The sequence below is a fragment of the Coregonus clupeaformis genome, chromosome 33 (assembly GCF_020615455.1).
Source record: "Coregonus clupeaformis isolate EN_2021a chromosome 33, ASM2061545v1, whole genome shotgun sequence".
NCBI classification, from domain to species: domain Eukaryota; kingdom Metazoa; phylum Chordata; class Actinopteri; order Salmoniformes; family Salmonidae; genus Coregonus; species Coregonus clupeaformis.
In genome coordinates, this window is record NC_059224.1 from 22686204 (window position 1) to 22713662 (window position 27459).

Below are 27459 nucleotides of genomic sequence, written 5' to 3' on the forward strand. Positions count from 1 at the left end.
AGCTGCATTAGGACGTAACATCGCTTTGGAGTCTTCAGGCACAAACTCCAAACAGGAAGGGTGTACTGATAGTGCATGGAGATCCCCAAAGTGCTTGGCTGACGCCAAAGCCATGAGCAGGGCCGTCTTGTAGGAAAGAACCTTCAGGGCCACAGACTCCAATGGTTCAAACGGAGGCTCACACAGAGCGTCCAGGACCAGCGCCAGGTCCCAGGTTGGTGCCAAAGGCTTAGACACGGGTCTGAGCCAACGCACGCCTTTCAGGAACCGCACCACCTGAGGATGAGACCCCGGGGTAGAACAGTCAATCCCTACATGACACGCCGAGATGGCTGTCATATAAACCTTCATTGTGGGAAAAGAAATGCTCTGCTCAAAAACCTCTTGCAAGAACATCAAAATGTCCACCAAAGAGCTCTGAAAAGGAGAAACTCCTTAAACCTGACACAAACCCTCAAACACGCGCCACTTACATGTATATAACCCTCTTGTAGAGGGAGCACACGCTGTCTGTATAGTCGTAATCAGGTTCGAGGGTAAAACCCCTAGCCCTCAAATTCAACCTTTCAGGGGCCAAACCCACAGATCCCATATCTGCGGTCGTGGGTGCCAAACTCTCCTGTGCGTCTGGGACAATAGATCCCAATGACACAGAACCCTCCACAGGTCCCCGCCCAACAGACAGATGATCTCTGGGAAGCAAGGTTGTCTGGGCCAACGGGGAGCCACCACTATCAACAACAGACCCCCTCCATGGTGGCCTGAAACAGAGGTGGCGCTGAGCCACCACTGTCGCCCCCATACTTTTCTGCACAGCCAGGATAGTACAGCGGGACAGACGCAGCACAAAAATCAGCCGTAGCACAAATTTCGTCGAGAAGCTCTGAAACTGGCTTCCCCGCCTCCACTGTCTTATTCAGCTCCTTCAGCAAATCGATATGATACATCTGCAGCATTGTGACCCCATTCAACGACCGAGCCGCCACACCCTCAACCTGGTACATTCTCAACCTGTCCAGCTGATTTATTCAGAAGCACCTTGCTAGGATTAGCCCCCTTGTTAGCCTCTGGAGCTAAGTAACTCGCCAGCTTTCCATCCATCGGCGGTGTGCAAATAATCCACGCGTCCATCCTCCATACCCTCTACATTCACAAACTCGCCATAACCTGGTAGCACCAGCTCGGCTGAATGAGGGGAATCCCAGGTCGCCTATAGTTAATCTGCAAAATCTTTAAACAGAGGTAAGCGACACTTCGCCGCTGCAGGGACAGGAGGTAAATACCTTCCCCCAAACCTGGAGGAACTCAGCTGCGGGGGAGAAGACAACCAATCCACTCCCAGGTGATCTGCCGCCCTATGACACAGCTCCATCAAAGGCGCATTAACCACCAATGGTTCACTCTCCCCCACCGAATCCAAAGCCGGGGCTTTAGGCTGCCCCGGACTGATGTCATCCCATTCACACTCTGAAAACCCTCCAGAGCCATCTAGGGCAGGGTTATTCAACTCTTACCCTCCGAGGTAAGTAGAAAAATGTCTCTACCTACGGACAACGTCTGTCTGGTCGAAGAGTTGACCGAAGGCCATGCCAGTATTTTGGGATGCCCTGATCAGGTCAGTGTTAATGGTGGCTGGTGTACATTAACACAATAGTGCAGTGCTGGTGTTTTTCCATCAGCAGTTGATGGCAAGAGTTGAGTTACACAACCAATGTACCCAATGGCTCACTGACAACATTGACCTCACGCACGCACACTCACACGTGCGCAGTGCAACAGTACCTGTGCCACTGAGGAAGCTAATGAAATGATAATATTGTCAATCAGGATAAACTACACTGGTAGAAATATAAATAGATGTCATGCTTACCTCACCCCAGAAAACCTCTTCTCTGACATAACAAATCAATAGCATATTGATAAATATGAATGAGACAATAATATCTATATTCTACAATGTAGAACTAGCCTGTGCTCTTTGTCTCTCTACTCAATAATATGGAAAACACTGTTACACTCTCACAAACACAGTCTCCCTCTCTCTTTCACCCGCTCTCCCTCCCTGGCATAGAACCACGCGCTCAGATCACCACCAGGCTATGACATCACCAGCCCATGACATCACCCACTTCCGGAAAGTCACTTTACGGTCACACACACGTTTTGTTCTTCTATCCTCGTAGGGAACTAAAATGTATTTCCATTCAAAATCCTATTTTGAATGGAAATACCTACCCCTAACCTGTAACCCTAACCCTAAATCTAACTCCTAACCCTAAACCTAACCACTTACCCTAATTCTAACCCTAACCTTAATTGTAACCCTAACCTCTAAGCTTAAAATAGCTTTTTTCCTCATGGGAATGTGGGAAATGTCCCCACAAGGGAGATTTGTCCTTGTTTTACTATCCTTGTGGGGACTTTTGGTCCCCACAAGGATAGAAGAACCAACCCACCCACCCACACAGTGCACTTTGACCCCCTGTGGCAAAGAGACAGGCAATAATGGGCCGTAAGAAGACAGTGACCCACTTCTCGCTCTGTCTCCACATGTGAACAACTCTCTCCCTCACTTCCTGATGCTAGTACAGAGGAAGGCAGAGGGAGACAATGGATATCCATTCAAATGAGGCAGAGTCAAAGTAGAGAGATGCAGACTACATCCAAACAGACTGGGGATGTTGGCCAGTGGCCACTGATATGTGAAAGGACTGGATAGGTTTCCACCATGATATTTAAGACCAGTCATGTCCTGCCAATCAGATTTTGGTGCCAACATGGCGAATGGTTTGCCACCCTTCAGGTCTCACCTGTTCTTGTGCGATGCTGCGGCTCATACACCCAGTCTTCATCATCCTCCTCCTCTGCCTCCCCTGGGTGCAGGTGTGAGTGTGAGCGGGAGTGTGTGTGGGAGTGTGTGTGGGAGTGTGTGTTCAGCTCTGACTGGCTGCGGAAGATGCGTCGGGTCTGTCTAGATAGAGAGGACACACTCAGCCAGCTCAGAGCTCTGGAGAGACCCTCCGACTTCTCCTTACGAACCTTACGGAATGACCCCGAACTCCTGTCCCTCCTCATCCTCACTCACTCTGGCAGACAAAAAAAATACTTAGAAAATAACCAAAAATAGAGAGACTGAATCAAAAGTCCCACGTCCAAAGTCGAGCTGTTGAAGGAACAATCCAATTCAAAGTGAATTTACCTATATGTGATAGTAAAAGATCATTTGACATGACAGTTTGGTCCTGCTGTCTTCTTCTCCAGTAGCTCCAGAGTCACTGTTCCCAATCATAACTCTGACCCAGACAGTCTCAACAAATTCTCTCCTTCATTTCATCCTTCTATCATTGAGCCAAACCAGATAAACTCCTCTCTTCCTCTCGACCTTTGTGTTTCAAAATCCAGGGCGCGCTTCCCAAATCCAAAGTGGCAATTAGGCAATCCAGCGATCTGGAAAATCCCTGCTCCTGCTCTCCAGCACACACACACACACACACACACCCACACAAACGCCGGTAAAGACGGAGGTATTCCTCTGGGGTGTAACAGGGCAGGGCGAGACTTCCTGGTCACGTTTGGGTTTAAATCACAACAACAAACCAACGGTCCTCCAGCGGTTTATTAGTGTTTCAGTTTATCTGTGTATACCAGCTGACACTCAGACTGACAGCCAGCAGACGAAGGGTTATGCCGTTTCAGCGTCCTCCATTCCATACCCAGGTCCCAGGCTGATTTGGTTTAACACACAAACACTCACAGAGACCTTCTGTCGCACGTCATACACTGACTCACGCCACTCTGTGTGTGTAGTCTGCCAGAAGTGATGTCACTGCATGTGGGTTCCAGAGGATTGTGTGTAGTCACTCGTTCTTCCTCCTCCTCTTCTTCTCCAGGTCAGGGTTGGCACAATGAGAAGGTGTGTGTGGTGTCAACACCCTCCTTGGCATCTCGGTCTGCTATATTTACATTCATCAGGCATGGAGAGAGTAGCTCAGGTGGAGAGAGAGATATCGAAGAACAGTTGCGACCGTTGAGACCTCTTATCTGTTCTACTCCCACATGGCCAGTGAGAGAGAGAGAAAAAGGAGGGAGCGAGACAGACAGACAGACAGACAGACAGAGGGATTCACTCACCTGCTGCCCACACAAACAGAGAGAGAGAAAGCGTGGACACAGGCTAGCTAGGCGAACTGTCTGGAGTTACTGTGTGAGACGGCAAGGGTCATCTAGAAGTTCTGCTCCACTGGTAGTCCTTCTGTGTATGTACTGTGTGTGTTCTGAAAGGCTGGGACGTTGTGTTTGTGGGGTTAGAATTACACCCAACCCCAGCCGCTCAGCTGAAACACGAGAAGGCCCATCCCTCTCTCCTTCTTTCCCTCCCTCGCTCCTCTTTGATCTCTGATCTGTGCCCCTCCCCTCGCTCGCCGGCATGGCAACCACAGGGGCTGGAGGGAGGGCTCAGGCTCTCCACCTCTCCACCTCTCCACTCCTTTCATCCACCGCTCTCCTCTTTCTAGTTCTCTCCCTCCCTCTCTCTCTGTGTTGTCCCCTGAGGTCTAGAGTCTAGAGACAGACTAGGCCATGTAGCTCACAGAAACACACAGTCTACCATCAACCAAACAGGTTGAACAGACAGTGTGCAGAGCAGTTCCCTAAAGCCACAAACCAGAAACAGAGAAGGTACAGAAAAACAACAGGTGCATTTTGAAGCTTGACAGCCTGACATAGCTTGACATAGCCTGGCATAGCCTGGCTGACATAGCATCATTTCTAAACACTATCCACAGTGGTCTGTCTTTACAGTATATTAGTGTAAGCTGACAAGTAGAAAGAGGCATCATGGAAGGTTGTTTGTGGTCACACATGGGTGGGAAAGCCACACCTCCCAGTGGTTTGTGTTGTTTGACTACCAAGGTGGGAACACAAACAAACCACGGAGCTGAGGTGTGTATGAGGCGGTTCAAGGGCCCTTCTTCTCCCTCCAAGGTCCCCACACTGTTCCTCCAACACCACAATGAGCTCCCAGGAGAAGGGAGAGGCGGGTTTGTTCTCCCCTCCATGGAGTAACTGAATCCCCCAGTCACACCCTTCACTGCGGTACCGCCCTCCTAGGACACACAAACACACACACCTCCACCAACCCCTGTGGGGTGTCTTCTCCATGCAACTCCAGTGTTGGGTTGTCCCTGCCTACCCTGTACTAACTCTCAGAGAGACGGATAACGCCACGTTATGTTACCCCTCCTCCCCTCTGTCCTAGCCCCCCCTTTTCATTTTCCCACAGTGACAAAATCAATGGTGCCAGCACTTCTGGTGTACACACATTGACTGACTGGGACAACTAATCTCTGGCAGGTTGCTGCGTGCTACTTGACTGTGTCCTGGTTTACCTGGTAAAACACTAGCAAAAACTCTCTGGCCAACACACACACACAAGCTGGTGTTGTAACACACACACACAGTCAGTCACACATACACACACGGAAACACACTGCTCGCTGAGTGTGTGTGGACCTTTGTCCCCGTCGGTGAAACCAAAGGCCAGTCACACAGTCACACTACTTTAATAATTAACCAGCCCTGCTCTCCCACAGCGCTGGGATGAAGGGATGGAAGGATAAAAGATGGGTGTCTTGAAAGCGTACCGATGCATACTAAAGAAATACACAGGCCTGTGGAAGTTGATACAAACCTATTCTACTCTTAGAAACCTAGCATATTTCTGAATGGGAGTGAACCACAAACACCTTTAGTGTCCACTAGTCCAGAGCAGCTGAGCCCAGAGCACTGTGAAAAGGAGATTCAATCGGCTCAAAATTAGCTTTGGGATCGCTGTGTTGAGCCTATGCGTCCTATAGGTTAAGTGATGCAGACTGAATTGTTCGTGAATAGGCTGAGAGACTGTTGAGGAGTATTGATTTCACCTCTAAAACACAGAGAGCTGTTTTAAGCAAAGTGCTGTTTGACCCCCAAGGGAGTTGAAAGGTCGGCGTATAAAGGTCAACTTTATTCCTGCATCAACCCCTGACCCCCTTCCCCAAACACGCATTCCCCAAAATCACAACTGAAACCCCCCACCCATATATAATTTTAAAGAGCACTGAACAGTGACACCTTAAAACAAATTATGAACCAGGAGAGTGGAGGAAATATATTAGCACATAAAAAGTATCAATATTGAATATCTGTCTCAGTCAGTGGGTCAGCTTCCAGAGGCTAGCAGCTACGTTATAGAGTAGTATAATGTTGGTGGGTCCTGAATGTAAACATATGCACCATCAGGGGGGTGTTATGATGATTGGCAGAGGAATGCTAGAGGAGAGGAATGCTAGCTGGTGACCCCCAACATGTTGTTGTGAAGCCCTACTCCCTCTCTCTGGCCCGGTCAGAACATTCCACACATACACACCACAGGGACAGCTGAGAGGTGGAGGGAAGAGGAGAGGAGAGAAACGGAGGGAGGAGAAAAACAGAGGGAAAGGACAGGAACTTAGGCTGGTATAAGTACACAAACATACTTCTCTTAAACCACATACACACTCATACCCCGTGGTTGTGAGAGACCATTGGCATGACTCTGGGTAGGTGTCTAGGTGATGAGAGCACAGAAGTCTGGTTGCCTGGTAACCAGACATCAGTGGAGAGCGCATGCCATCGATATACCCGACCATTACACAACATACAGTACATGCCTATATTTTCAAAGTCACCAAATAGCCTATGTCTTTAGTGAAATGACCATGGCTGTGCATTACACAGTGTTGGAGTCAATTCCATTTTAGAAAGTGACTAACTTCTTATTCAGGAATTGAAAAATCTGGTAGTGCCAACTAGGGCTGTGGCGGTCATGACATTTTGTCAGCCGGTGATTGGCAAGCAAATAACTGCCGGTCTCACGGTAATTGACCGTTAATTAACATAAACATATTTAGCATCTCCTGGCTTCCACGCATAGCCTACAAGCCACTGATGCAGACCTTTGGAACGTCTACATTTAAAAAAGTCGAATAAATCCATTTAATATAGCCTACACCATCACAATAAATCCATTATTTATTTTAGACAGGTCTAAAGAAACATGATATGAAGAAAATGTATATTTCAGAAGAACAGAATAGCATACTCTGAGTTGTCCTTATGTTAGGCCCTGATCTGGCTATGCCAAATGGCTGTGGGCTACACTAGTTCATTTAGCAGACAATATTTGCTTAGAATTCCATGGCATTATTTTATATTATTTTATAGTATGAAGAATACAATTGAACATAGCTGAATAAAATAGAAAGGATATTTTCTCCAAATGATTTGAGGGAGTGTGCACATGCGGCTATTCTGTGTTGAGCGGTTAACAAAGAAACAGGTCCTCCTATATGCTTAATTTAGAGTTATTTATGCAACTTTAGTTGTGACACAAACGTAGGGCTATATGTTTGGATTTTAAATACATTCTAAGGCTGCATGATGCAACTCTAATGATGATTTGAAAAAAGCCTCAAGAAAGGCATGAGCTCAGCTTTGTTTTTTGTGCAGGCTGTACACACTTCATCAGTCTCTCATTCACAATTTGACAAGCACTTGATAATGCCTCAAATTTCCCAGCGGCATCACCTTTGTGTGGCCGTAATGCCCCCTAAAAAAATCCATGCTTTTTACGGCCAGTAGCCATTGTGCCCTTGGGCTGAATATAATAATGATAATTCCAAGTGATAATATATAATTCACAAGTGATAGGCTAATATTGTCACCAATCAGACTATTCTTGATTTAATCTTGTCTTTACATAGAGTAAATAATATATGTGTAAAATTTGTTTTGATTTAGAATGGATCATTATCATGCAACTGTCTCGAAACAGGGGCAGAAAAAAATATATACATGTCATCTATGCACTTAAATAGCGAATGGAAGACGCTTTTCCCACGGTTCATTTTTATGCAAGCCAGGTAGGCTATACTCCTGTTGTAAAGTGAAGCAATGCGCTTAATATTAGGAAAGTTGAGAAATAAATATAGTAGGCCTAGCCAATAGAAAGAGGCCATCAAAACTCTTGTTTTATCACGCAATTGCATAGCCTATAGAAATGTTGCGCAACATGAGCTCATGGGCTCTCATTAAGTGTTTGATTAGATTTTCGATAACATTTGCATTGATGTCAGAGTGATTAGAGGGACAGTCGAGTGCTGAGTACCAGGCAGTTAGCAAGTTTGGTAGGCTACTAACGACCATGAGCAGCATCAAAGCTTAGAGAAGCCTAATTACCGTGACTAAACGGTCACGTGGAATTTGACTGCCATCATGACTCGTGACCGCCGGTGTGGCGGTAATACGGTCACCGTAACAGCCCTAGTGCAAACCTCCATTCCACAGTAAGTGCAGCTGCACACTGTGCTGGCCACAGAAATAACATTTGAATGAAAGCTCTAAATACAGGGGGTTAGGAGATGCCATTAAGGAAGCATTTTATTAGCCTCCATCCCCAGGGGTTTATAAGTGTGTGTGTTTTCACGTATGTGGTTGTGTGTGTGTGTATTTTTGTGTGTGTACTATCTAAATTGGGTGGCGGCTTGGAGGCCACACGGAGCACTCTTAATGGCCTAGGGGGAGGTGTTGGTATTTTGATAGAAAGGGTAGAGGCCGGCCGGGGACCGGGGTACTATTTTTCCCCCTCTACGTTTCTCCCTCTATCTCCCAGCTTGTATTGGGTTTAGTTATCTGTTTGTATGGAATGCTGAAGGGAGGGGATGTGAGCATCTGTGACATGAGGGCAACATTAAGCATTTTAATGAACATATTTGTCTCTCTTCTGTCATCTGTCTCTCCCTCCATCCCTGCCCCCCTCTCTCTCTCTCTCTCCCTCCATCCATCCCTGCCCCTCTCTCTCTCTCTCTCTCTCCCTCCATCCATCCCTGCCCCTCTCTCTCTCTCTCTCTCTCTCCATCCATCCCTGCCCCTCTCTCTCTCTCTCTCTCTCTCTCCCTCCATCCATCCCTGCCCCTCTCTCTCTCTCTCCCTCCCTCCCTCCATCCCTGCCCCCTCTCTCTTCGCCTCCATCCCTGCCCCCCCCTCTCTCCCTCCATCCATCCCTGCCCCCCCTCTCTCCATCCATCCCTGCCCCCCCCTCTCCCTCCATCCCTGCCCCCCTCTCTCCCTCCATCCCTGCCCCCCTCTCTCTCCCTCCATCCCTGCCCCCCCTCTCTCCCTCCATCCCTGCCCCCCCTCTCCCTCCATCCCTGCCCCCCTCTCTCTCCCTCCATCCCTGCCCCTCTCTCTCTCTCTCTCTCTCCCCTCCATCCATCCCTGCCCCCCTCTCTCTCCCTCCATCCCTCCCTGCCCCTCTCTCTCTCCCTCCATCCCTGCCCCCCCTCTCTCTCTCCCTCCATCCCTGCCCCTCTCTCTCCCTCCATCCATCCATGCCCCCCTCTCTCTCCCTCCATCCATGCCCCCCCATCTCTCTCTTCCTCAATCCAGTTGGCCAGAACCTGTGCAATCAAAGGTGCCATATAATAATAATATAATATGCCATTTAGCAGACGCTTTTATCCAAAGCGACTTAGTCATGTGTGCATACATTTTTACGTATGGGTGGTCCCGGGGATCGAACCCACTACCCTGGCGTTACAAGCGCCATGCTCTACCAATTGAGCTACAGAGGACCATGTTTCTATAAAACAGAAAACTGTCCAACTCTTTAAAACACAACAAGTACAACAACACAGCTTTACCAGGAGAAAAATCAGAGAGTCATGGATAATAGTAGACTGTATAGACAATATAGACAGTAGACAGTATAGAGTATAGACAGTAGACAGTATAGACAGCATAGACAGTAGACAGTATAGACAGTAGACAGTAGACAGTATAGACAGTATAGACAGTAGACATTATAGACAGTATAGACAGTAGACACTAGACAGTAGACCATAGACAGTATAGACAGTAGACAGTATAGACAGTATAGACAGTAGACAGTATAGACAGCATACTCCGGTAGTTATTGTAGGTTATTATTGTAGGTAATTATTGTAGGTAAGGATTTTATTCGGCGGAGCCCAGGCGAAGCACGAGGCTAGCTTACCCACTACCTGGACCAACAAAGCTAGCTAGCTAGAGGGTAGCTACCGGTAACTTTTAGCAACTGTGGGTAACTTTTAGCAACTGTGGTTAGCTGTTTCCAATGTTATTTCACGCTTAAGAGTACCTGTAATTGAGCCAGCTAGCTGCCACCTTCAGCTGTTTTTTCTAACCTCATTATCATTAACGTTAGGTGGTCGGTAGCTGCTGTACCTAATTTCGGCTACTGATTGCAGTCTGCCAGTTTGGCTTTATACATAGCTTGGGCTTTGTCGAGTAAGGCTTAAACTATGTATTTAGATTGTAGTTAGGTACTATAGGTAGGCATCGTGGGCTGTATATTATTAAGTAGTATAGGTAGGCATCGTGGGCTGTTGCGGGTAGCTGTTGTGTGTAATTATTGTAGGTTACTTTTGTATTCGGCGGTGCCGGATGTAGCACGAAGCTAGCTAGCTAACTCACCTCCTGGATTAGCTGGCGAGTAGCTATTAGCAACGGTAGCAACTAAAAACAATATCCTTTTAGCCAGCTACATTCGCTCACAGCGACGCCGTTTTTCAAACTAAGTCAACACAGTAGCCATTGCTAGCTAGCCAACACTACCAGCAGGCTGTGGTAGCTAAATACAATGTCTTTGTGCTAGCTACCCAACATTTAATCATTGCTGCGTTATGAAAGGTAAGCTTGGCTTCTTATATGGTGTTGAGTTAAGCTTAAACCATGTATTTAGATTGTAGGTAGGTATTGTAGTTTGGTATTATAGGTAGCTTACTCCGGTAGTTATTGTAGGTTATTATTGTAGGTAATTATTGTAGGTAAGGATTTTATTCAGGCGGAGCCCAGGCGAAGCACGAGGCTAGCTTACCCACTACCTGGACCAACAAAGCTAGCTAGCTAGAGGGTAGCTACCGGTAACTTTTAGCAACTGTGGGTAACTTCTAGCAACTGTGGTTAGCTGTTTCCAATGTTATTTCATGCTTGAGAGTACCTGTGATTGAGCCAGCTAGCTGCTACCATTCAGCTGTTTTTCTAACCTCATCCGAGGCATTAACGTTAGGTGGTTGGTAGCTGCTGTACTTAATTACAGCTACTGATAACAGTCTGCTGTAGCTTACAACAATTCTAATTTCTAAAGTGGAAGTTGGGAGAGTTTTATTCGGGTGGTTCAGTGAAACAATTATAGTTTCTGAGGTGGAAGTTGGGAGAGTTATATATTTATTTATTTTTTTGGGTGAGGGAGGCCTGCTCTCTCCTTTCCCTGATGTTCAGTTCATTTCATCCCGATCTCCTCTGCATTATTGTAGCCATCTGTTGCAGCCTGTCAACTATGCCTCTGCCTATCCCTGTTCTCTCCTCTCCGCACAGGCTACACAAACGCCCCCACACCGTGTGGCTGCTGCCTCTCTAACCTGGTGGTCCCTGCACGCACCCCACACCTGGAGTTCCAGGTCTCAGGCAGCCTCTGGAACTGCCGTTCTGCTGCCAACAAAGCTGACTTCATCCCAGCCTATGCTAATCTCCAGTCCCTCGACTTCCTGGCGCTGACGGAAACATGGATTACCACTGAAAACACTGCTACTCCTACTGCTCTCTCCTCATCTGACCATGTGTTCTCGCACACCCCGAGAGCATCTGGTCAGAGGGGTGGTGGCACAGGAATCCTCATCTCTCCCAAGTGGACATTCTCAATTTTTCCCCTAACCCATCTGTCTATCTCCTCATTTGAATTCCATGCTGTCACAGTCACTAGCCCATTTAAGCTTAATATCCTTGTCATCTATCGCCCTCCAGGTTCCCTTGGAGAGTTCATCAATGAGCTTGACGCCTTGATAAGTTCCTTTCCTGAGGATGGCTCACCCCTCACAGTTTTGGGGGATTTCAACCTCCCTATGTCCACATTTGACTCATTTCTCTCTGCCTCCTTCTTTCCACTTCTCTCCTCTTTTGACCTCACCCTCTCACCGTCCCCCCTACTCACAAGGCAGGCAATACGCTTGACCTCATCTTTACTAGATGCTGCTCTTCTACTAATCTCACTGCAACTCCCCTCCATGTCTCCGACCACTACTTTGTTTCCTTTTCTCTCTCGCTCTCCTCCCACACTACTCACTCTGCCCCTACACAGATGGTAATGCGCCGCCGCAACCTTCGCTCTCTCTCTCCCACTACTCTCTCCTCTTCCATCCTATCATCTCTTCCCTCTGCTCAATCCTTCTCCCTCCAATCTCCTGATTCTGCCTCCTCAACCCTCCTCTCCTCCCCTTTCTGCATCCTTTGACTCTCTGTGTCCCCTATCCTCCCGGCCGGCTCGGTCCTCCCCTCCAGCTCCGTGGCTTGATGACTCATTGCGAGCTCACAGAACAGAGCTCCGGGCAGCGGAGCGGAAATGGAAGAAAACTAAACTCCCTGCCGACCTGGCATCTTTTCACTCCCTCCTCTCTACATTTTCTTCATCTGTTTCTGCTGCTAAGGCCACTTTCTACCACTCTAAATTCCAAGCATCTGCCTCTAACCCTAGGAAGCTCTTTGCCACATTTTCCTCCCTCCTGAATCCTCCCCCCCCGCCCCCCCTCCTCTCTCTCTGTGGATGACTTCGTCAACCACTTTGAAAAGAAGGTCGACGACATTCGATCCTCGTTTGTTAAGTCTAATGACACTGCTGGTCCTACTCACACTGCCCTACCCTATGCTTTGACTTCTTTCTCCCCTCTCTCTCCAGATAAAATCCTGCGACTTGTGACTGCAGGCCGCCCAACAACCTGCCCGCTTGACCCCATCCCCTCCTCTCTTCTCCAGACCATCTCCGGTGACCTTCTCCCCTACCTCACCTCGCTGATCAACTCATCCTTGACCGCTGGCCATGTCCCTTCCGTCTTCAAGAGAGCGAGAGTTGCTCCCCTTCTCAAGAAACCAACACTCGATCCCACTGATGTCAACAACTACAGACCAGTATCCCTTCTTTCTTTTCTTTCCAAAACTATTGAGCGTGCCGTCTTTAGCCAACTCTCTTGCTATCTCTCTCAGAATGACCTTCTTGATCCAAACCAGTCAGGTTTCAGGACTGGTCATTCAACTGAGACTGCTCTTCTCTGTGTCACGGAGGCTCTCCGCACTGCTAAAGCTAACTCTCTCTCCTCTGCTCTTGTCCTTCTAGACCTGTCTGCTGCCTTTGATACTGTGAACCATCAGATCCTCCTCTCCACCCTCTCCGAGCTGGGCATCTCCGGCGCGGCTCACTCCTGGATTGCGTCCTACCTGACCGGTCGCTCCTACCAAGTGGCGTGGCGAGAAGCTGTCTCCGCACCACGTGCTCTCACCACTGTTGTCCCCCAGGGCTCAGTTCTAGGCCCTCTCCTTTTTCTCCCTATACACCAAGTCACTTGGCTCTGTCATATCCTCACATGGCCTCTCCTATCATTGCTACGCTGACGATACACAACTAATCTTCTCCTTTCCCCCTTCTGATAACCAGGTGGCGAATCGCATCTCTGCATGTCTGGCAGACATATCAGTATGGATGACGGATCACCACCTCAAGCTGAACCCTGGCAAGACGGAGCTGCTCTTCCTCCCGGGGAAGGACTACCCGTTCCATGATCTCGCCATCACGGTTGACAACTCCGCTGTGTCCTCCTCCCAGAGTGCGAAGAGCCTAGGCGTGACCCTGGACAACACCCTGTCGTTCTCCGCCAACATCAAGGCGGTGACCCGCTCCTGCAGGTTCATGCTCTACAACATTCGGAGAGTACGACCCTGCCTTACACAGGAAGCGGCACAGGTCCTAATCCAGGCACTTGTCATCTCCCGTCTGGACTACTGCAACTCGCTGTTGGCTGGCCTCCCTGCCTGTGCCATTAAACCCCTACAACTCATCCAGAATGCCGCAGCCCGTCTGGTGTTCAACCTTCCCAAGTTCTCTCACGTCACCCCCCTCCTCCGCACACTCCACTGGCTTCCAGTTGAAGCTCGCATCCGCTACAAGACCATGGTGCTTGCCTATGGAGCAGTGAGGGGAACGGCACCTCTGTACCTTCGGGCTCTGATCAGTCCCTACACCCAAACGAGGGCATTGCGTTCATCCACCTCTGGCCTGCTGGCTCCCTTCCTCTCGCGGAAGCATAGTTCCCGCTCAGCCCAGTCAAAACTGTTCGCTGCTCTGGCACCCCAATGGTGGAACAAGCTCCCTCACGACGCCAGGACAGCGGAGTCACTCACCACCTTCCGGAGGCATTTGAAACCCCACCTCTTTAAGGAATACCTGGGATAGGATAAAGTAATCCTTCTACCCCCCCCAAAATTGTAAAGTGGTTATCCCACTGGCTATAGGGTGAACGCACCAATTGGTGAGTCGCTCTGGATAAGAGCGTCTGCTAAATGACGTAAATGTGCCCTTGAGCAAGGCACTTAACCCTAATTGCTCCTGTAAGTCGCTCTGGATAAGAGCGTCTGCTAAATGACTAAAATGTAAATGTAAGCATAGACAGTAGACAGTATAGACAGCATAGACAGTAGACAGTATAGACAGCATAGACAGTAGACAGTATAGACCGTAGACCGTAGACAGTATAGACAGCATAGACAGTAGACAGCATAGACAGTAGACAGTATAGACAGCATAGACAGTAGACAGTATAGACAGTAGACAGTATAGACATTATAGACAGTATAGACAGTAGACAGTATAGACAGTAGACAGTATAGACATTATAGACAGTATAGACACTAGACAGTATAGACAGTAGACAGTAGACAGTATAGACAGCATAGACAGTAGACAGTATAGACACTAGACAGTGTAGACACTAGACAGTGTAGACAGTAGACAGTATAGACAGTATACAGTATAGACAGTATAGACAGTAGACAGTATAGACAGTATAGACACTAGACAGTAGACAGTATAGACAGTAGACAGTATAGACAGTATAGACACTAGACAGTAAAGACAATATAGACAGTAGACAGTATAGACAGTAGACAGTATATACAGTATACAGTATAGACAGTAGACAGTATAGACAGTAGACTGTAGACAGTATAGACAGTAGACAGTAGACAGTATAGACAGTAGACAGTATAGACACTAGACAGTAGACAGTATAGACAGTAGACAGTATACAGTATAGACACTAGACTGTATACAGTATAGACAATATAGACACTAGACAGTATAGACAGCATAGACAGTATAGACAGTAGACAGTATAGACAGTATAGACACTACACTATAGACAGTAGACAGTATAGACAGTAGACAGTATAGACACTAGACAGACAGTATAGACAGTAGACAGTATAGATAGTATACACAGTATAGACAGTAGACAGTATAGACAGTATAGACAGTAGACAGTATAGACACTACACTATAGACAGTAGACAGTATAGACAGTAGACAGTATAGACAGTAGACATTAGACAGTATAGACAGTATAGACAGTAGACAGTATAGACAGTAGACAGTATAGACAGTAGACAGTATAGACACTAGACATTAGACAGTATAGACAGACAGTATAGACAGTAGACAGTATAGACAGTAGACAGTAGACAGTATAGACACTAGACATTAGACAGTATAGACAGACAGTATAGACAGTATAGACAGTAGACAGTATAGACACTAGACATAATAGACAGTATAGATAGTATAGACAGTAGACAGTATAGACAGTATAGACACTAGACAGTATAGACAGTAGACAGTATAGACAGTATAGACACTAGACAGTATAAACAGCAGACAGTATAGACAGTAGACAGTATAGACAGTAGACAGTATAGACAGTAGACAGTAGACAGTATAGACAGTATAGACAGTATAGACAGTATAGACAGTAGACAGTATAGACAGTAGACAGTATATACAGTATAGACAGTATAGACAGTAGACAGTAGACAGTATAGACAGTATAGACACTATAGACAGTATAGACAGTGTAGACACTAGACAGTATAGACAGTAGACAGTATAGACAGTAGACAGTATAGACAGTATAGATAGTATAGACAGTATAGACAGTATAGACAGTATAGACAGTAGACAGTAGACAGTATAGACAGTGTAGACAGTAGACAGTATAGACAGTAGACAGAATAGACAGTATAGACAGTATAGATAGTATAGACAGTAGACAGAATAGACAGTATAGACAGTATAGATAGTATAGACAGTAGACAGAATAGACAGTATAGACAGTATAGACACTAGACAGTATAGACAGTATAGACAGTAGACAGTATAGACAGTAGACAGTATAGACAGTAGACAGTATAGATAGTATAGACAGTATAAACAGTATAGTCAGTATAGACAGTATAGACAGTATAGACAGTATAGACACTAGACAGTATAGACAGTAGACAGTATAGACAGTAGACAGTATAGACATTATAGACAGTATAGACAGTATAGACAGTAGACAGTAGACAGTATAGACAGCATAGACAGTAGACAGTATAGACACTAGACAGTGTAGACACTAGACAGTGTAGACAGTAGACAGTATAGACAGTATAGACAGTATACAGTATAGACAGTATAGACAGTAGACAGTATAGACAGTATAGACACTAGACAGTAGACAGTATAGACAGTAGACAGTATAGACAGTATAGACACCAGACAGTAAAGACAATATAGACAGTAGACAGTATAGACAGTAGACAGTATATACAGTATACAGTATAGACAGTAGACAGTATAGACAGTAGACTGTAGACAGTATAGACAGTAGACAGTATAGACACTAGACAGTAGACAGTATAGACACTAGACTGTATACAGTATAGACAATATAGACACTAGACAGTATAGACAGCATAGACAGTATAGACAGTAGACAGTATAGACAGTATAGACAGTATAGACACTACACTATAGACAGTAGACAGTATAGACAGTAGACAGACAGTATAGACAGTAGACAGTATAGATAGTATACACAGTATAGACAGTAGACAGTATAGACAGTATAGACAGTAGACAGTATAGACACTACACTATAGACAGTAGACAGTATAGACAGTAGACAGTATAGACAGTAGACATTAGACAGTATAGACAGTATAGACAGTATAGACAGTAGACAGTATAGACAGTAGACAGTATAGACACTAGACATTAGACAGTATAGACAGACAGTATAGACAGTATAGACAGTAGACAGTATAGACACTAGACAGAATAGACAGTATAGATAGTATAGACAGTAGACAGTATAGACAGCAGACAGTATAGACAGTAGACAGTATAGACAGTAGACAGTATAGACAGCAGACAGTATAGACAGTAGACAGTATAGACAGTAGACAGTATAGACAGTAGACAGTATAGACAGTATAGACAGTATAGACAGTATAGACAGTAGACAGTATAGACAGTAGACAGTATAGACAATAGACAGTATATACAGTATAGACAGTAGACAGTATAGACAGTAGACAGTAGACAGTATAGACAGTATAGACACTATAGACAGTATAGACACTAGACAGTATAGACAGTAGACAGTATAGACAGTAGACAGAATAGACAGTATAGATAGTATAGACAGTATAGACAGTAGACAGTATAGACAGTAGACAGTATAGACAGTAGACAGAATAGACAGTATAGACAGTATAGACAGTAGACAGTAGACAGTATAGACAGTAGACAGAATAGACAGTATAGACAGTATAGATAGTATAGACAGTAGACAGAATAGACAGTATAGACAGTATAGATAGTATAGACAGTAGACAGAATAGACAGTATAGACAGTATAGACACTAGACAGTATAGACAGTATAGACAGTAGCTAGACAGTAGACAGTATAGACAGTAGACAGTATAGACAGTATAGACAGTATAGACAGTATAGACAGTATAGACACTAGACAGTATAGACAGTAGACAGTATAGACAGTAGACAGTATAGACAGTAGACACTAGACAGTATAGACAGTAGACAGTATAGACAGTATAGACACTAGACAGTATAGACAGTATAGACAGTAGACAGTATAGACAGTATAGACAGTAGACAGTATAGACAGTAGACAGTATAGACAGTAGACAGTATATACAGTATAGACAGTAGACAGTATAGACACTAGACAGTATAGACAGTATAGACACTAGACAGTATAGACAGTAGACAGTATAGACAGTAGACAGTATAGACAGTAGACAGTATAGACAGTAGACAGTATATACAGTATATACAGTAGACAGTAGACAGTATAGACAGTAGACAGTATAGACAGTATAGACACTAGACAGTATAGACAGTAGACAGTATAGACATTAGACAGAATAGACAGTATAGACAGTATAGACACTAGACAGTATAGACACTAGACAGTATAGACAGTATAGACAGTAGACAGTATAGACAGTAGACAGTATAGATAGTATAGACAGTAGACAGTATAGACACTATAGACACTAGACAGTATAGACAGTATAGACAGTAGACAGTATAGACAGTAGACAGTATAGACACTAGACAGTATAGACAGTATAGACAGTAGACAGTATAGACAGTATAGACGGTAGACAGTATAGACAGTAGACAGTATAGACAGTATAGACAGTATAGACAGTATAGACAGTATAGACAGTATAGACAGTATAGACAGTAGACAGTATAGACAGTAGACAGTATAGACAGTATAGACACTAGACAGTATATACAGTATAGACAGTAGACAGTATAGACAGTAGACAGTATAGACACTAGACAGTATAGACAGTATAGACAGTAGACAGTATAGACAGTATAGACAATAGACAGTATAGACAGTATAGACAGTAGACAGTAGACAGTATAGACACTAGACAGTATAGACAGTATAGACACTAGACAGTATAGACAGTATAGACACTAGACAGTATAGACAGTAGACAGTATAGACAGTATAGACATTATAGATAGTATAGACAGTAGACAGTATAGACAGTAGACAGTATAGACAGTATAGACAGTAGACAGTATAGACAGTATAGACACTAGACAGTATAGACAGTAGACAGTATAGACAGTATAGACACTAGACAGTATAGACACTAGACAGTATAGACAGTATAGACAGTAGACAGTATAGACAGTAGACAGTATAGACAGTATAGACGGTAGACAGTATAGACAGTAGACAGTATAGACAGTATAGACAGTAGACAGTATAGACAGTAGACAGTATAGACAGTATAGACAGTAGACAGTATAGACACTAGACAGTATAGACAGTATAGACAGTAGACAGTAGACAGTATAGACAGTAGACAGTATAGACAGTAGACAGTATAGACAGTATAGACAGTAGACAGTATAGACAGTAGACAGTATAGACAGTATAGACAGTAGACAGTATAGACACTACACTATAGACACTAGACAGTATAGACAGTATAGACAGTATAGACAGTATAGACAGTAGACATTATAGACAGTATAGACAGTATAGACAGTAGACAGTATAGACAGTATAGACAGTATATACAGTAGACAGTATAGACAGTATAGACAGTAGACAGTATAGACAGTATAGACAGTATAGACACTACACTATAGACAGTAGACAGTATAGACAGTATAGACAGTAGACAGTATAGACAGTAGACAGTATAGACAGTAGACAGTATAGACAGTATAGACACTAGACAGTATAGACACTACACTATAGACAGTAGACAGTATAGACAGTATAGACAGTAGACAGTATAGACAGTAGACAGTATAGACAGTAGACAGTATAGACACTACAGTATAGACAGTAGACAGTAGAGACCGTATTGACAGCATACATTGGAGAAAGGGCAGGCCTATACGAAAATGAGAGAGCGGTATTGGAGGAAGAAGAGGAACTCAAGAGAGAAAAAGATTGAGGAGCGAGAGAGGAGTGAGAATAAGGCGAGGTGGAAAATCCTCTCTCATCTCCCCTTGACCAGCATGACAATACAATCTCCAACAGCAACCTAACAGACTGACCACCATGACCTCTGACCTTCCTTCTGAATCTGAGAGTCCTAACCTTAACTTTCACCACAGGCATGCTGCCTAATATGGAGCCCCCCCCCCCTCTCTCCTTCCATCTCTCTACTCGCTTTCTCCTTCCCTCCATTTCTCAACATTTCTACCCCCCCACTACTTGCCCTTGGAGAGCAGCTGTAAGCCAAAGCAGGTTCCTGTAGAATGCAGTGAGGTCAGCATGTCTGTATTACAGGGGACAGGAGTAGAGATATACACACGGTGAAGAGAGACAGAGAGAGAGGGTCATATGTATCCTCATATTCACCCTCTGCTGTGTCAAATGTGTCACTACTCCACACGCGTCCATTGACAGATCCTGGATCAGCTGTGACAGCTCTGCCACGTCTCAACCCAACAAGCCTCATAACCCTCTAGGTCTATCATCTAGTTTTATTTGGTATGCAAGTCATTATATATATGTATATTGTGATGTCACGAGAGGCTGTGTCCTGGAGGGACGTTACATCCCCCTGAGATGGCTGCAAACCCAGACAGCTATGGCTCCATCTGCTGGTATGGTCGGGAACTCCAACCCTCTATGGCCAATCTTCCCACGCAGCTGAAACCAATCAGGAGCTGATGAGCTGAAGGTTTGTTGAAGTGAAGAGACACAGTCTCCAACCTGGGCTCTCTGGAGGACAAGAGTGCTGCACGTCCACTTCCATGAGGAATATAAGGATTTGGAGATACTTACCTTTGGGAAATACTCACCTTTGGATATATGCACCTGTGGAAATACGTGAGAGACATTTGGAAGGACTTTTGCTGGGTTGGCCACTAGCTGCAACGTGGACTACAGTAAGGCTGGGGAAAAGTTATCTGAGCGAGTGAGAAATATGATTTTGGATGTGGAAGAGACATCCCTGAACTGTTAACCCTTAAAGAGCCACAAGAGAACAGAATTTGGTTATATTTTCGTTAATTTCCCAAGACCTATAATAAAATCCTTGTTTTGTTTGAACCTTGTCTCCTGGCACTACTTGAGCAATCCCGCTGAAAGCTGTGTAGCCTCTCGTGACGTCACAGATGGTGGAGAATACAGGCACGCTCAAGCGTTAATAGTGCATGTCAGAGGAGGATACCGAAGGTTTGATCACCCAGTTTTCCAAGTTGGCCGTAGGCTCCCCGCCGACTGAAATGGAGGACATATTGAAAGCCCTTGTTGCTGGCCAGCAAGCCCAGATGCAAGCAAACGTGGCTCTCTTGGAGGAGCAAAAGAAAGCCAACCTTCTGAAGGCAGAGGAATTGCAGTTGCAGAGACAGAGGGTGGTCCAAAATACCCGCCCAATAAAGGCAAGTGACTTTATATCTAAGATGGGAGCTACCGATGACATTGAGGCATACCTGCATGCATTTGAGGCCACGGCCACTAGGGAAGCCTGGCCCAAGCAACAGTGGGTTGGTCTGTTAGCCCCCCTTTCTAACCGGGGAAAGCGCTGAATGCTGTCCGGGGACCTGGGCCCTGACCAGGTTACTGACTATGATGCCCTGAAGTCTGAGATCCTCAGCAGATATGGACTCACAAAGTTTGGTATGGCCCAGCGCTTTCACAGTTGGACCTTCCAACCAGACCAACCTCCTCGGGCGCAGATGCATGAACTTGTCCGAATCGCAAGGAAATGGCTGGATCCGCAGAGAATACAGCAGCGGCGGTGGTGGAGGCCGTTGTGGTGGATCGTTACCTCACGCGCCCTGCCTTATGAGGCAAAACGGTTCATCAGTCAACAGGCCTTGACCACGGCTGATCTGACCGTGGAAGCTGTGGAAAAGTACCAGGCCACAGCGGAGATGCTGAATGCTTCCCGGAAAGACCCCAGGAGTGCGGCCCCACCACAAATGGGGAAACCCGTCCAAAGGACCCCAAGGTCTCGAACCCCGCCGCGTCAGACTTATCCCGGCTCCAGGGGGAGCCAGAAACCAGGCGGGTCCAAGAAGAGTACACCAGGATGGGGAACCTCGACAGTGTTACCGTGTGGGGAGATGGGACATATCTCCTGGCAGTGTGGGAAACCAGCCGATGAACCTATGCCCACTGCGGAGTCCTCCAGCTCAGCACCCACACATCGTTTTGCCTCGCTCTTGGGAGTCGCAGATGGCGGCCCAGATCGACCCCCCACCTGCCCGGTAACTGTGAATCACCATGATGTGGAGGCCTTACTGGATTCTGGTAGCCGGGCCACCCTGGTGCGTAAGGATTTGGTGGGCCCAACGTGTCTGACCCGGGGAAAGTCCTCCCAGTTTCCTGTGTCCATGGGGACACCAGAGAATACCCCATTACTGAACTTACAATGACCAGCACACGGGGAACCATACACACGACGGCGGGGGTGGTTGATTCCCTCCCCGTCCCTGTCCTAATTGGACCGAGACTGCCCAGCCTTTTACCCACTCTGGAGAGAGTCTCAGGAGAGGATAACCCGAGTACCTCGGAAACGGAGAGGCAAGACTCATCCTGGGAAGGCTCCGGTGCAATCCTCCGAGTTACTCACTCCCGCCCGGGCTCTGATAGGGATGGCAGGTGCCCAGACCGACACCGAGACTGGTCCGGATACGGGAGAAGAGAACGCAGCCCAGGAAAGTGCTCCGTTCTCCAGTGAAGAAGACGTCCCAGGCACCCAAGAGCTTCCCCTCTCACAGGCCAGTATGGTACGGCTCAATTACAAGATCCTACTCTTGCAAATGCCTTAAGAAATGTGCAGGTATTAGAAGGTGTAGTGTTAGGTGATAAGACAACCCCTACTTACCCCCATTTCGCAGTAAACCGGGGGTTAGTATATCAGATAGTCAAGAAAAAATGAGGAAGTGCATGAACAGCTCCTCGTGCCACAGCCCTATCGGGCCACAGTACTCAACCTAGCCCACACACACCCGCTAGGGGCCCACTTGGGGGTAGAGAAGACTAAGGAAAGAATCATGCAACGTTTCTTTTGGCCAGGAGTACACAAAGAGATAGAGAACTACTGCCGTAGTTGCCCTGAGTGTCAGCAGGTTGCGCCAAAGCCCACATATAGAAACCCGCTCATTCCCTTGCCCATTATCGAAACTCCTTTTTTGAGAGGATTGGATTAGACATAGTCGGGCCCTTACCGAAAAGTGCCAGGGGACATCAATACATTCTGGTCATTCTGGACTATGCGTCCCGGTACCCGGAGGCCATTCCGCTGAGGAAGGCTACATCCAGACAAATCGCCAAGGAGCTGTTCCGTCTCTCAACTAGTCTGGGAATCCCAAAAGAGATATTGACGGACCAAGGGACTCCATTCATGTCCAGGGTGATGAAAGAACTCTGTGCTTTACTGAAAATCAAACAGCTGAGAACCTCGGTCTACCACCCCCAGACAGATGGCCTAGTCGAACGTTTTAACAAAACACTAAAATCCATGCTGCGAAAGCGGTAGGGGAAGATGGGCGCAACTGGGATCAGCTGTTACCATACATATTATTTGCGGTGAGAGAGGTACCTCAGTCTTCTACTGGTTTTTCACCCTTTGAGCTCTTGCTTTCCTACAGACCCAGAGGACTGCTCGACATCGCCAAGGAGGCCTGGGAGGAGCAGCCATGCCAACAGCGGACACTGATCGACCATGTAGGGGCTATGAGGGAGAGAATGAAGGCCATCTATCCCATGATGCGGGAACACCTGGAGGCCAGTCAGCGGCAACAGCAAGCCTCCTACAACAGATCTGCTCAACCCAGGGAGTTTAAGCCGGGGACAGAGTGCTGGTCCTGGTGCCAACCGTTGAGTGCAAATTCCTGGCAACCTGGCAAGGACCATATGAGGTCATTGAACGCATGGGAGAAGTAAACTACAAGGTGAGGCAACCAGATAAAAGGAAAACTGAGCAGATTTATCATGTTAACCTTTTAAAGAAGTGGCACGCCAGAGAGGCGCTGTTCAGCTCTCTACCCCCACAGAGACCCAGGAACCGGCGCGAGAAGAGGTTCAGCTGGGTCCAAATCTGTCCCCACATCAACGACAGATGGCCCTGGAACTCGTGGAGCAGAACCAGGATGTCTTCTCCTCCCTTCCCGGTCACACAGAGGTGGTCCAACATGAGATCCGCACCATGCCTGGCCGAGCGGTAAACCAGCGCCGTACCGCGTGCAGAGGCTCGTAAAGTGGTTATACAGAAGGAGGTAAGGAAGATGCGGGAGTTGGGAGTAATCGAAGAGTCCCACAGTGCCTGGGCAAGTCCCATCGTACTAGTTCCCAAGCCAGACGGTTCAGTACGATTTTGTAATGACTATCGAAAGTTGAATGAAGTGTCTGAATTTGATGCATACCCAATGCCTCGTGTCGATGATTTAATAGACTCCTTGGGGGCATGCTCGTTTCCTAACCACTCTTGATCTCACAAAGGCTACTGGCAGGTGCCCTTGACCCCGGCGTCTAAGGAGAAGACAGCCTTTGCCACCCGGAGGGGCTCTACCAGTATACCCGACTTCCGTTTGGTCTCCACGGGGCACCTGCCACGTTCCAACGCCTGATGGATCGAGTCCTTGCGCCACAAGAGGATGCGCAGCGGCTTATTTGGATGATGTTGTTATACAAAGTCAGGATTGGGCCAGCCACCTACCCCGGGTACAAGCGGTGCTGGATTCGCTCAGGAAGCAGGGCTCACGGCAAACCCGAAGAAGTGCAAGTGGCCTTCAGTGAGACAAACTACCTGGGGTACACCATTGGGCGGGGTTGGTCAAACCACAGGAAGCCAAACTGCGGGCCATACAGGACTGGCCGCAGCCCATCAACAAGCAAGTAAGGTCATTTTTGGGCCTCGCTGGCTACTATAGACGCTTTATTGCAGATTTTGCTACCATAGCTGCACCGTTGGCGGAGCTGACGACCAAACGCCACTCACGAATGGTGAAGTGGAACCCTGCGGCGGAGCGCTTTCCTCAACCTGAAGCGAGCACTCTGCTCCAGTCCGATCCTGGTGGCACCAGACTTCAAGAAGGAATTCATTGTCCAAGCGGATGCTTCGGAGGTGGGTCTGGGTGCTGTCCTCACCCAGGCACATGACGGTGAAGAACATCCCATTCTCTACCTAAGCAGAAAGTTACTTCCAAGAGAGAAGAACTATTCAACGGTGGAGAAAGAATGTCTGGCTGTAGTCTGGGCCCTGGAGTCCCTTCGGTTCTATCTCCTGGGCCGACGTTTCATGGTGGTATCTGATCACGCCCCTCTGCAGTGGATGGCCAAGAACAAGGAATCAAACAGTAGAGTAACCAGATGGTTTTTTGAGCTTGCAACCGTTTAACTTTTCTGTTGTCCACAGGGCTGGCAAGCACCACGGCAATGCGGACGCCCTCTCCCGGCGTGATGCCTTCTTCGCTGCCTTTACCCCGACGAGGACGTCGGTCCCGAGGAGGGGGATGTGTGATGTCACGAGAGGCTGTGTCCTGGAGGGACGTTACATCCCCTGAGATGGCTGCAAACCCAGACAGCTATGGCTCCATCTGCTGGTATGGTGGGGAACTCCAACCCTCTATGGCCAATCTTCCCACGCAGCTGAAACCAATCAGGAGCTGATGAGCTGAAGGTTTGTTGAAGTGAAGAGACACAGTCTCCAACCTGGGCTCTCTGGAGGACAAGAGTGCTGCACGTCCACTTCCATGAGGAATATAAGGATTTGGAGATACTTACCTTTGGGAAATACTCACCTTTGGATATATGCACCTGTGGAAATACGTGAGAGACATTTGGAAGGACTTTTTGCTGGGTTGGCCACTAGCTGCAACGTGGACTACAGTAAGGCTGGGGAAAAGTTATCTGAGCGAGTGAGAAATATGATTTTGGATGTGGAAGAGACATCCCTGAACTGTTAACCCTTAAAGAGCCACAAGAGAACAGAATTTGGTTATATTTTCGTTAATTTCCCAAGACCTATAATAAAATCCTTGTTTTGTTTGAACCTTGTCTCCTGGCACTACTTGAGCAATCCCGCTGAAAGCTGTGTAGCCTCTCGTGACGTCACAATATATATATATATATAGGCCTGTATAAAACCCAGATTGGCATATGGACACACCTAAACAGGTCCCAGTAAAACCAATTCTACATAAAATTCGACATAAAAGTCAGGTTGGTTGGTTATACAGTAGTAAAATAAAACACTCAAAATCTCACGTGCCCAAGAAAACCTTTATGGATCACGTGTTTTTAACAGCCTGGGAGAGGTAGAATGCTGGATATGATGCTAAACACCACACCGACTCCTCCCTTTCTCCCTCCTTCCATCACTCCATCTCTCGACTAGGCTGTTAAAACCCCCATCTCATTATAAAGATGGGAGCTGAGGTATTGTGAATGTTCTGTTAAAGATTAATATGAATACCAGAGAGGGGAGGAAATATTTTATTGAAATTCACAGATTATGATTCTTCCCACTGTAGCACTGTTCAATGTTAACCCAATCAAGATTTGACAAGCATTACTCCAGCTCAAATTTCTGTTCTGAGTACCGCATCTTACTGAACATCTAAGAAAGAACAAAACATGAACAGAAATTTTTTTTTAATCCCCCCTCTTCCTTTTAGCATTGTATCCACTGAAAGAATGTAGGCCATTTCACATTGGCCTATAAGTAATTCTGTTTGCTAAGTGAACAAAGGTTAATGTAATTCACAAGACAGATCGCCCTTCCAGGTGACAGAAATGTGACAGCTGTGGTCAGACTGTCACCAGTGTGTGTGTTTCTGTGTGTCTGTGTGTGTTTGTGTGTGTGTGTGTGTGTGTGTGTGTGTGTGTGTGTGTGTGTGTGTGTGTGTGTGTGTGTGTGTGTATGTATGTGTGGGGGTGGTCACTTCAGCGGACTCCCATGTGGCTTTGCAGCGCTGCAATGTGTCATCCATGCTGACAGCATTACCCAGGGGGCTGTGGGCTTGACAGACATGTGATTGACAGGTTGGGGGCAGAGGAGCCACTCACATTGATGCACTCAAACTGCCACTAACTGTGAGATGTTGGGGGCTGGGTGAGTTTAAAAGGTGTAGCAATGTTTACCAGACCATTGACTAAAGTGGTGTGAGAGTGGACACTGGACAGACAGACAGATGCATATTAAAGATGCTTTACTGTCCTGTTAAGTTAAAGGTGGACTCCTTCTTAAGGAGGAGGGAGAGAGGGATGAGAGCAGATAACAGAGCATGAGAAAACTAGTAACTGGGAGAAGACAAATAATTAACAGATCATCTCCGGATCTCCATTTATTAGAAGGGCTGCCTAGCAACCCCAGACCTCCAGAGAGCAGGGCAGAACAGCAGGATCCTGTAGCCCAGCAACGGCCCTCTGGTGGCGGGGAAGAGAGTCACTGTGGCAGTGGCTCCTGGATCCCCTGGGGTCTCCAGCTGTGTATGCCTGACTGCTCTACTGCTC

At 46.7% G+C, this 27459-nt stretch overlaps 1 protein-coding gene across 3 annotated transcripts in view; it reads right to left on the minus strand.

Annotated features, from left to right (window-relative positions):
- Window positions 1-27459, minus strand: part of nhsl1b (NHS-like 1b) — a 187319-nt gene that overhangs the window by 90366 nt on the left and 69494 nt on the right. Inside the window, exon 1 of one of the 3 annotated variants that reach the window (XM_045210202.1) lies at window positions 2811-4270. The exons of the other annotated variants lie outside the window; for them this stretch is intronic. Coding sequence (XP_045066137.1) covers window positions 2811-3075 — 265 coding nt within the window. The 5' untranslated portion in view covers window positions 3076-4270. Of the gene's footprint in view, window positions 1-2810; window positions 4271-27459 lie in introns of those variants that run through there. 3 annotated transcript variants of the gene reach the window in all.